This window comes from Neolamprologus brichardi, chromosome 9 (assembly GCF_056152115.1).
Source record: "Neolamprologus brichardi isolate AB-2024 chromosome 9, ASM5615211v1, whole genome shotgun sequence".
Classification (NCBI taxonomy): Eukaryota; Metazoa; Chordata; class Actinopteri; order Cichliformes; family Cichlidae; genus Neolamprologus; species Neolamprologus brichardi.
The window spans coordinates 12,630,006-12,642,196 of NC_142112.1; the positions used below are offsets into that span (position 1 = coordinate 12,630,006).

The window sequence follows — 12,191 nt, forward strand, 5'->3', positions numbered from 1 at the left end:
GACTATTACGAAGCAATGGTTCAGTCCTGACATTTGTATGGAATCATTCTGGAGACGATGTCTTGTCCGTGTTATTGGTTTTGAACATACCGCAGCAAAATTAAATAAAGCTCGACCCACGACTGTTGAAGCTCGGGAAATCTTCTCATCCAGAGTTATCTCCTGGAAGAGGCAATCATTGGTTTTAACTTCGTGTTTTTGTGTTTTTTCTTTGCTGTCCCTATGCTTTGTGACCAATGTTTGCTTTGCTACTGAAGTTTACAGTTGTGCTGTATACGTCTGTACCCCCCCAACCCCGTTTTAAATCAATAAAATGTTGATCACAAAAAAAATAGATGCATGGCGATATTTTATCGATATCCTTGTATCGATAAAATATCGCAAAATACAATATTTTCCCCCAACGCTATTCCAGCGGAGCGATTTTGACATGATATATTAGATCTACACAGCTGTTACTAATCACACTAATTGAGGCTCTGTACTAAACAAAACAGAACCTCCTGCAATGAGGAACACCTGTGTTTATTTATATTTCATGCAAAATGGCTGAAAACACAATTCCCAATCTACAGTCGCAAAAACCTTTAACTTTCCAGGCAAAACCATCACAGACGCATCAGAGCACTTCCATTGGTACTCAAAACCGAACAAGTCTCAAATAATTCGACCCATTGGTACAAAAATAAGCATTCGTCACACAGTAGGTGAAAAAGTTGAATTTCTACAAAAACTCCGAAATATGGAGTAGAAACAAGAACGAAGAACACAACTCCTGTGCTGTAGTTGTTATCTGTAAACTCTTCTTGTAAATTATCATTCCATGTACAAGAACGTGGTGTACAATGCTGCAGCTGCTCAAATGTCATCTATAAATACTCTTCTAGATTGTTCTCTTCTCTCCTGTGTTTCTCAAATTGCTTCCATTTATTGTTGGTATCAAACCTGAACAAGTGTGAACAACTCTGAGCTGCTGTGTTCATGAAATTGCGCTAATCTACGCTTAGTTGCGTTAAACGTCTGCCGACTGCAGAAGCGCAAAAACTGCCTTTTTGTAACTCGTGACATAGAGAATATTTGCTCAGAGTATAGCTGGTAGTACTTCAGCAATTCAAAAAATAACTGCAATAACAGAGTTCACATAAAGGTCAGGGAGCCATCGTGGTGCAAGTCGAACGCTGAACAAGTCTCGATATAACCACAACCACAGGAAACTGTGAAGCCGTTTTTCTGCTCTCTAATATGCTCATTAGCCCCGAAACCTCACACACCTGCTAACTGCATTCTTTGTGGGCAACCTGTGACTGCTGCTCCGCTTCCAGGTCCTCTCATTCCCCCTGCCTTCTCCTCAGAGGCCACCCCTGCACTGCACCGTATATACTCCATTAGCCAATTAATGGCCCGGCATGTTAACACTGAGGAAAGTGCTGCCCACACTAAACACATTATTACTATCACATTATTACAGCCCCAATTACCAGGCCTTCTCCTCTCCTCTTTCCACATACTCCATTTTTATAGTTGGCGCGCCAAGGACACGATTCAAGCTCTACTTCTCCGGCTGGATTTTTATTCCAAGCGTACTGTTGAAACTAAAGAAGAAGCGACAATTTGCCCATCCCAGGAGGGCCTCTGTATTTTTGTACCTCTTAAATAAAACGCGATGCCTGCTTACTTCATAACGGTGGAGTGGAAAGGCATTTCCTGCTGGTGAACAGACAGTCTAGACAGTCTAATGCGGGGAGGCTTTCAGGGCAGTTAAAGTTCAGCCCCTAATCCACTGACTGACCGTGTCTTCAGCAAAATTATGTGTCAGCCAGATGACGCCGCTCTCCCTTTAACATTTCAGCTTTCTCTCTGTTATTCTCCTTGTCAGACCGCGTGCTCGCGCCAACTAAAGCTGGATTTGTAATGACGCCGTTACTATTAGCTGAACAGCGAGAAAAGAGGGCCGCGTGAAGCAATTACTTGAACTCTTCGTGTCGCTGGAGGAGAGTCCTGGTGTGAACTGGTGGCAACATGTCAGCTCGAGTCCTTTCTCTCCCGAGCTGAGTGAATCTCATTGTTAATCCAGCGCTTGCTGTTGTTTGGACCAACAAAGCGAGCAGACTCCTTCTCCATATGTTTGTCAATCTTTAATCTACCCCAAAGGACACAAGGAGGAGATGGGAAGAGGCGGCGGCGGCGTTGGTGCTGGCGGTGGGGGGGCGTCTTTACTCTCCTACATTCATTTTGAAGTCAGCACGCTTGGAAGTTTCGAAACCATGCCTCTTCAATATGCATTGTTACCACGGCGGATGAAACAGAATGTATTTGCTATCTTACTTTCTCATCCAGCCGCCTTGAATGGATTTTTTTTTCAATACTCCCTCATCAAAAACGTGTTCTATTATTCTGAAGTGCAGACGGAGTGCAGCATACATCTGAATCTAATCAAAGCGCGGTAAGTGACTCTGCTCGCAGCTGCCTGCGAGAAGCGCGAAGCTCTGATAGCGCAGCTTTTCTGTTGACACTTGGCCCGCGACATAGTAGCGCAATCACAGAGATAATTGTTCGAGTTCCGCGGTCCTGATTCGCAGCGCTAATAATCGGATTAACTTGCTGTAGGTATCAATATAATTACAAAAGTAATCACCCATCCCAATCAACCCGGTTGGAGCTTCCTTTGAACTCGCTATGCAAATGAGACTCGAATAGGATACTGAAATAATTAGGTGGTTCGACAAAATGGAACGATATCGCTGGTACTGTGATCACCGGGAAGGAAAAGAAGAACTTTAAAGTCTCGGATCTTCATTTAGTGGGACAAAGTATCTTTAAGCTGAGCAAAATTATAAAAAAGACTTTTCATTTGTTAAATAAAAGACTTGGATTTGCCGTTTGCTGTCAGAAGTGAATTGTGCTGACTACTTCAGAAGCGCGGGTCAGGTTTTTGTTTGGTGAGACTCAGCAGGAAGTGTAACAACAAACAACAGGAAGCAGGTCATTGTCCAGGAAAGAAAAAAAAGAAGAAGAGGAAAGAAAAAAGTGAGATAGTCTCTGCTGTGTTGTGGGGAGCGGGAACAAGGAGAGTGGCGCTGGAGTGCTGGCTGCTGATTAGAAGCCATGCGGAGCCAAGCAGATAAGAGAGAATGGACATCATAATCAGCAGCTGCAGAGAAAGACAGACGACAATGGAGTTGAGTCCAAGAGAAAAATGAAGGAAGACCATTGTCAGGTTGGCTTTGTGCACTTCCCACACTTTGGCCAGGGAAACATCGTTTCGGGGCGAACACGTGCCGCGATAACACAGAGACTGATAGAAGCTCCATCAGCGCCACCGCAACCATGCTTCTTTCTCTGTCACGCCTCGCTCCCCCACAGCTGTCTCCATGAATGAGAACCACAGACGCCCGGGATCCAATCAGAGTGCTGGGTATTTTCACGGTCCTCTCCATAGGAGCCAATCAGATAGAGCTGTCTTAGGCGCTGTCCAGTGGCTCAAAAAAACAAAGCAAAAAAGAATAATGGCCGCCTCTGCTGAGCTGAACATGGATTTATATCAGCCGGACCACAGGTTATAATGATGGGACATGAAGCAGCCAATCGCACGAGCTGCATCCAATCTGCCAGATTTTTTTTTGCAAAACAAATCCCGCTCTTCATCAAGTGGGTCCGGCGCACTGTGCTCTAGTAATGGAGTCTAAATTTTATGTACTCTCTTCTCCATCATTTTCAGTCTATAAGTGGCTGACAAGATATCAATGGAGGAGAACGGCTTTATGCAAAGTAAATGGATTGTATCAGCGAGGAAGCACGGGCCAAGAATACACTGCATGAATCACATCAAGGTCAGAGTTTTAAATATATGACCATGGCTACCTTATTGCAGGGTAAAAAGGGGACAGGCTTTATGAATTAATCTGTTTCACCTCTCCGATGACTCCTATTTTGAATCGCTAAAAGCCCCTGTCACAACTGTCTGCTCCAATTAATGACAGCGAATGTCAGCTGAGCTGGGAGTCTGGCCGCGGCCCATCCCGGGTCGCGGTGACGTGCTGTGCCGGTTGACGATTGCCAGCTTGGGAAGCCCGGTGAGTTTTGATCCATAATTTCATAAAAGCCCTTTGGAACGCCGCGTCTCGGTGTCAGCGGAGCAATCAATCACAGCACGAGCTGTGCACGTTAGAGCTACGACAATCAAATGTAGCACCTCAGGAGTGTAATACAGTAGCGCTACCAGAAAATACAAGAAGTAATGGATTTCTGAGCCGTCGCCCTGCTGAACCCCGGTGCTTTGAATATTGACTTGGCTCCGTGGCAGGTTGGTTTATTATTGCCCACCACAATTTCCCTCAGGATCCCCTTTCCATTAACTGAGGGACAATCCTGGTCTGGCTGAGTGATGGGATTTGGGAACAGGTACAAAAGGAAAGAATTAGGCTGCTCTCCTGCAGAGGAAGCAGGGCTGGGAGCGCGCACATGCAGAACGGACACAAACAAGATGGGGAATGAGGATGTACGGCGAGACAAAGCGGCGGAGAAAGAACGTCAGCTGTGAAAGACGAGATTTAAATAACGTGGACGCGTTTGGATGGAGGTGCGGGAGGGCATGTGCTCCACATATCTCGTGCCCGCCGTGTCTGTGTCGATTCTGCTGCTTAGCATGACAGCTCTCTGGGAGCTGCTCAAAGAAGAAAGATCTGGATGGACCACCAGAGCCATGGAAATGTGTTGGGCCACCAGCCAGAGGGGGGTCATACCCTCAATGGAGAGAGGACCTTCGTTGCAACTTATAGGTGAATACCAGCAAGAAATGCATTACAGCCTTTTGAGCAAGGCCTCCAGATGTTCCTTTCAGCTGAGAAGAGGGCCCTTTGTGACATTTGTATGTGTTTGTGTGTGTGTGTGTGTGCGCTTGCAGTTGTTTGTGTTTTCGACAGCCATCCGTCCTTCTCTTCCTTCGCTGCTACAGCGAGCGCTATCAAGTCCTATTGTTTCTATTCAATTAGCTGCCATTACCAACGGCAGTTTGATTACTGAGTTCATTTGGCTGGCGGGGAACAATGGAGGCAGCAAGCTGTCTTTTTCTTCACCAATACTGTCTAGCCCCAGAAGAGAATGAAACGGGGCTCGTCTGTGAGGGATGAGGCGCAAAACCGACGGCTCGCCTCGGTTCGTTTGGACGTCCCGGCGTCCACGGTGCCAGAGGACAAGAGGACAGAGGGCCAAAAGAGGAGGATGAAAAGGAACCGTGTATTCTTGAGCGATTAACAACCTGGGCGTGCTGCAGGGGAAGACAAATGGTGCGCTACATCGATTTCGCTATTACAATGAGCACTATTCAATCATGCTAAATCCACAGGGGCCTAAGAGCACCATTAGGAGGTCAGCGCCTCCGAATGGCACAGGCAACAACAATCTATAAATGATCTATTTAATGTACTGATATAAAAGAAAGGAGGGCATTTCACAAATTGACATCAGAGTGCTTTCCCAGAATTTCCCAACTGTGCCTCTGCCATTTTGTTAATTAGGTAGTTTGCTAATTTTCCAGTAATCACAGTGGGGTTTTTTTTTTTTTCTTCCCCACTTTGTTCAGTTTAGACTGAAATCATTACAGTGCTGAAACTCTCTTTGAGTACTCACCTCTCTTGTTCCAGTCTCATCTGCTGGGTCTCCTCTTCTGATGCCTGCATGTCCTCTGCTTTGGATTTAGTGGAGCTCCTCCTCTCCATCTTGTCATCCAGCCGCTCGTCCTTCCGGTTCTTTCCAAACCTGGAAAAGAGAAAAGCGTGGTGTAGATTTTCCTTTGTCTAAGACGCTCAGGTAAAACACTCAGTAGGAAATTTAAGTGTCAAATTGTGAGGTTTGGATTTATAATAATAATAATGAATTGGATTTATATAGCGCTTTTCAAGGCACCCAAAGCGCTTTACAATGCCACTATTCATTCACTCTCACATTCACACACTGGTGGAGGCAGCTACGGTTGTAGCCACAGCTGCCCTGGGGCAGACTGACAGAAGCGAGGCTGCCATATCACGCCATCGGCCCCTCTGGCCAACACCAGTAGGCGGTAGGTAAAGTGTCTTGCCCAAGGACACAACGACCAGGACAGAGAGCCCGGGAATCGAACCGGCGACCTTCCGGTTACAGATACGCTTCCCAACCCCCTGAGCCATGGTCGCCCCCATTTATATTTGGGAAGCAGCTCAAAGGGAGTGTCCTTGGGAAGCCATCCATTATTGGAAGAATAACTTTAATATGAATGTAATCAGAGTGCAATAAGACATATCAAATGATAAGACGACACAGTGAATTCCCACCCTACCAACTGTCCACACAACACAGCAGAAAAGATTCAGCTATGGTATAAAAAGTAACTCTGCTCCCACTTTCTTCCTCTGTAGTTGATTACATTGTGGACCACGTATGGCCCACTGTGATCAAAAGTGTGCCAGACCAGTGAAAGCTCCCGTTTCACTCAGTGTAAAGAACTTCAACTACACATTTAGAGCCTTCTGTTTGACACCTGTGGTTTAGATGTTTGAAAGCTGTGCAACCAGGACAACTGGAAAGCTGGCTGATATTTCTAACACTCTGGCCAATGCAAACTTTTCCAATTTAATGACAGGAGTGAGACACTGGTCTGGACATATATGAGGCAAGGTGAGGGACAAGCTGAGAGCATGATTCTCGTCAGACATGCTATGCACTTGGCAAGTAAAATGAGCGGAGAGCGTCTGAAGACGGAGCGTGAGAAAATGATGAGGAGAGGATACAGATCGCAGGCTTACAGCTGACGGGGGAGTACGGGGACATCTACAGGACCACACGGTCTCAAACAGCTTCGCTATCTGATTCCATCGTCTGACTTCATCACTGCGCAGGATTACAAGATAAAAGAGCAACTTCACGATGAGACTGGAACAGCGAATGCAGTTTTTATGGGAGCACGATGTCATATCCTGCTCCGTGGTGCAGCAAGCCGTGGAGGAAGTGAAAAACATATACACAATGGAAGGATGAAAGGTACCAAGGAAGTGCACATCTGTACACCACACAGCAGCTCTGTGCATGCCACACTGTCTGCTCTGGCATGACATCATGTTGCTGTGATGGTGATTTGGACAGTTTTTTTGTCATTTCTCAGTACAGACTTTTGCAATAGCTACAAAACAAATGAATCCAATCGTCAGTCAATCATCTTTCACAAAGCTCAGTGGAGTTTAAAAGTGTGACGTGAGAAGAAATGTAACAAAAAAAGGACTGGAATTTATTGATCCATCGGAACAAAACTCGGCGTTCTTGCATTACAAACACCAACATCGCTTCTGATGTCCCCTCTGGGCTTTTGTTTTTTTGACCACTCCCCTCTAACTTCAGACAGAGAAGACATCAAGCTCTGTGTGCTCCAAGCCCCACGATGGTGGGGATGGTATGGTGCCAAGTTCATTATACTTTTTTTTTTTTCCATTGCTGTTCTTTATTTGACAGTTTGAGAACTTTCTCTAAAAGCTGAAAAAAGATTACATCAGACGTGGTTCACTTAGGGCCAGTAAAAGGAAATATATTCATGAAATGGGAGACTGGTTCCCTCAAGGATGTTTATTATTCTACTTTACATTAAAAGCAACCTGGACCTTTGTGCAAATGGCTTCTCTTTTGGTAGCACCTGTTTTGGAATTGTAATCTTTCGAATGTGCTACAGGAGACCCGAGTTTGTGGCTTCGTAAAGAGCCCAGAGGCAAAGGGAGTGATATGTGGGCTCTTTTGTAGCACAGATAGCATACATTACCTGATTAATTAATCAACAAATGGCTCTAGTGAAGGCATAAAACTCTGTGCTAGAGCTGGGAATGATAATAATAATGAACCTGCTATCTATCATCAGGGCAGGTGACAGCTTCCCTGGCTTCCCTTCAAGGACTTTCATTAACTTCCTGAAAGAAGTTGACCTTTCTGTTTTCAACACATAAATATGCTAAAAAGCACGATCACTGGAAAAAGCTTGTGTTGTCTGTGAACAGTGACCCAAATGTATTTGTCTGCAACTAAAAGAAGGTGATTTGTGTGCAGGAGTTCCCAAACTTTCCATTGGGGCTACAAAGTTTTAGAGGTCAATCTCTGATCCACCATCAATCTTTATTAGTTTATAAGTGGATACCGGGGTGCGCAGCTGGAGAGAACAAGTCACGCTGCAGGTGTGTCCACATCTGTTTCAGATCACATCGACAAATTTTCTGCAGCATCAGTAAAGTGCAAAGTTATTTGCATGATTAGTGGGCTTCTCAACACTGTGGTGGAGCTGTGTGCCAACCAAAGTTAACCTCGTGTCTCGTCAAGCTGGTTGATTGGTTGGTTGGACGCCCAGAGCTCAAACTTTTCCTGAGCTTCAGCCTATGCACCAGGTAACTGGTAGGGGTGGGGGAAAAAATTGATACTGTGTAGTATCGTGATATTTTGTTGGCTAAATAATGTATCGATACAGGGACAGCAGAAATCGATATTTTGTTACAAAAAGGTTTTTGTGCGCTGACTTCAGAGCATGTTGATCCTTTTTCTGAGCAAGAATCCTGACATTCCTTCACTGTCCAAATGTGTTTAACTTTTTTTTTGGCAGCAATAAACATGACAGTTTACTTATTTTAATTTAAGACATGTTTTATTTTAATTAAGTTTAAAACTTTTTTATTTAATGTAAAATTATATTTTGTTTTAATTTACTTTCAAATTCTTCAGTTGCTGAAGGGGCTGCATAGTTTTCATAAACTGCATAGTTCAGAATAGCTATAATTGTACCAGATGGTTGATTCAGTTAAGTTGGACTAGACTGTAATACAAACCGTTCAGTTTGTCAACAATAAAACTGAAATGAGAGAAAGACTGAGTGTGAGACTTTGATATTAGATAAAATGAATATTGATAAAGTTTACCTTTATGTACAGAATCTGAATATCGCAAAATATTTTTAAAAAATTGCAATAATATCGTATTGTGCGTTAAGTATTGTGATAATATCGTATTGTGGGATGTATGGTGATTCCCACCTCTAGTAACTGGGATGGTTACTACACTCTATTCTGACTTGGCTAAAGTTAAGAGTCATGTAGACATTTGCGTCAGTAATATGCTGGTGATTTTTTTTCCTGTTGCTCACGTATAATTTAAAGCGGCACAGTAAGGTGATACTTGTGTGGAAAACTGTGCTCGGCTGACTCTGACTTAGCTTTCCTGGGGAGTAAGAAGCAGCTTAGTCGTCTTCAATTATTTGTTTGTTCACTTCTGGTAAAGAAGAGCATGCTTCACTTATTAGCTACTTTTCAGAATCCAGTAATAGACTGTGCTCACACTACGGTCACATGAGCTGTAGTTTTAAAATGCTGAATGCTGCCATCAATGACTCAGACAGCAGCAGTGAAATATCCAAAATTATTCACAAGAGAGCTACTGACTGAATCCTTTTTTCTCCATTTTATCTTTGTAGTTGGATCTGTTCAGAAAGGTCTCAGTAACCCGTGTGTAGAGTGCAATTGTTACGTTGTTATTCCCACTATGAACATTGACAAATAAACCTGTGCACTACTTAAGCTGTAGTAAAATACTATTGCCCCATAGTGTATATAAAAAATACCTCTTTTAATTCTAAAATGTGACCTATGAAAGTGAACTAGTTTGAGTCAACTTGTAGCGTTTATGAAGAGTGAAGTGTTTATCTCTCTCTCCTTTTGTTCTTGCTCAATCTCTTCCACTCATCCACTAAAAACATAAAGTAACCTTAAGGGACACAAACCTCGGCCCTCAACTTTTTTCCCCTTCATCTGGATCGACATCTGTACAGTGAGCAGAGTCTTACAGTAAAACATACTGCAGATTAAGGCGAGCAGGACTCTGAACACGCAGCAACTCCCACATGAGAAACTATTTTCCCATCGCTGGTGGCCAGAGGAGGAAGGATGCAGAGGTGAAGCACAGGTGAAGTAAAGGTTCTGCACTGCCTGAGCTATTAGAAGGCTACTGGGACACTTGCTGGCTTACAGCGTGGCTCTGTCCTTTATATGAACAGTCTGGGTCCCTCCAGTGGGAACCGCAGGAGAGCAGAGGACTACACTAATGCCGGTATTATATTTAACACTAGCTATTTTCCCCAAAGGAAAATATGAAGCTCCTTGGCATCAGCAGTTGTGTGTACTGTGTAATGGCAAAACATATTGACTTTCATACCTGTCTCTGAAAGATAAGTGTCACATTTGAGACCTGAAAGGAATCTAACAAAAAACTGTAACGATTTGGAGTTAATCAGCATCAGCTGGCACGGGGAAACTCGAGAATTTCTCCGTAAAACTCTCAAACTGGTATTGGCACCTTGGCATTAATCGGCACAGGCAGCAGAGCAGTCATATTGACAGCGAGGCCGATGAGGCTTGATAATAAGATATTGACTGGCAGCTGCAAGTCGGGAGTAGAATGACGATGGTGTAACTGTAGCATACATAGAACTGATTTCACCCTAAAGGTCTGGCCAGCTTCCTAAAGTCTGGACTGCACTACGGTGTATTCGGAATCTGGAAATTGCCATAAGATTTTAAGAGCAGAAACTTTTGAACTGGAGGATAGGAATTCTTGACCTTCGGAACAACTTGATACTTACAGATCCAACTTCTGATTCCTTTACGGATAGGGATGGGTATCGTTTAGGTTTTATCCGATACCGGTGCCAAACTGGTACTTTTGAAACGGTGCCGGTGCTTAAACGGTGCTCAAACCGGTGCTTAAAGAATGGAGAACACAAAATTGGTCCAAAAACCTCTCATGTTCAGCTGTTTTTTTGTAAAAAGATAACAATGTTAGCCTTTTCTGCAGCTATGGGGCATATATGGCATCACTCTTGGCTGGAAGCAGTGCTTAAACAATGGGAAAAAAATCAAACTTTGTCCAAAAACCTCTCATGTTTAACTGTTTTCCTTTTGCTGTGAAGTACAGCCAGAGTTTTGACCGCTTTGCCTTGGACATTTTTAATCTGTTGCTCTGCTCTAAAAGAACGTACGTACCTGGACCCGCCTACTATCCTCGGAAACGTAAAATGATCGGCTAGAATCCAAAGTGTATCACAGCTCAGGAAAAAAAAGCATCGAAATGTGCGCTGCTTTTCGGTCTGGTTACTACCGTTTATGTCAGAACCGATACCGGTACCCATCCCTATTTACGGATTCTGGATCAGTTCTCTGTGTTGCCTGAACAGTGCAGATTAGGAAAAGGCTATGCTGTCATGAGCCTAACATCACTATGCTGCAGTGCACAGAAGAGAACAACTATTGATCAAAGAGAACTGTAATATTTGTAGGGGTATGATGCCAGCGTATCCTTCAACATCAACGCCAACCTTCATTTTATTACCTCTGCCGAGAAGGTTATGTTTGTGGCAGCACTGGCACATGTTTCTGATAAAACCTTGTAGGGGTGTAGAGTGGAGTCATGTTAACAATCCATTAAAATTTTTCTCACACACACCAAGACCTTCAAGGTCGACTTAATGATTTATTGGTCGAAAATTGACAAAAAGGCCTAGAACTTAAAAACTATGATTCTAAAAAGGAAATGTTGCAACTTACATCATCATAAAGCGCCGATGTGTTTTTTTTCTACCCAGTATCAGTCCACCAGACCGAAGCAGTGTTTAATGATTCACTGTCAGCCACCTACCTCACTGTGGCGAGCAGCAGGTAAGAGTGATGAATACACAAATACACACAGAGGAAGACGCAGATTGCACAACTATCATGTGTGCAGAGACGTCCCGTAGATGCGATCAGCACTGTAGTCACATGCAAACAGAATCTGGACAAATTCAGAGAATATTCACGACTCATGGGACGCATTCATTCAAAGCCTGAGCTACTCTGGTCCTGATAATGACTGATTGGCTATCAAAGCTCATTTGGATGACACGTAATCTAACATGCATCAGTCAAATATGCTTTATTAATGTTATAATGGCCGCAGATTTGATCAAACATAGAAAGCAAAATTGAAGCATTCAATCCACGTGTCCTGACTTTGACATCTGCAGACAGCGACTGATCAAATAAAATGTTTTCAAAATGCTGTCACACATTAGGCGTATTACTGAGCAGCAGCCTTCCCTGGATTTGTCTGCTTCCATTAGAAAAGGAGTCAGTAAATAGGTACTCCATTCAGCGTGATACATC

At 43.7% G+C, this 12,191-nt stretch overlaps 1 protein-coding gene across 1 annotated transcript in view; it reads right to left on the reverse strand.

The window, feature by feature from the left end:
* Positions 1-12,191, reverse strand: part of LOC102796224 (partitioning defective 3 homolog) — a 381,329-nt gene that overhangs the window by 88,748 nt on the left and 280,390 nt on the right. The window contains exon 20 of the mRNA XM_087845929.1: positions 5,629-5,757. Coding sequence (XP_087702055.1) covers positions 5,629-5,757 — 129 coding nt within the window. The remainder of the gene's footprint in view (positions 1-5,628; positions 5,758-12,191) is intronic.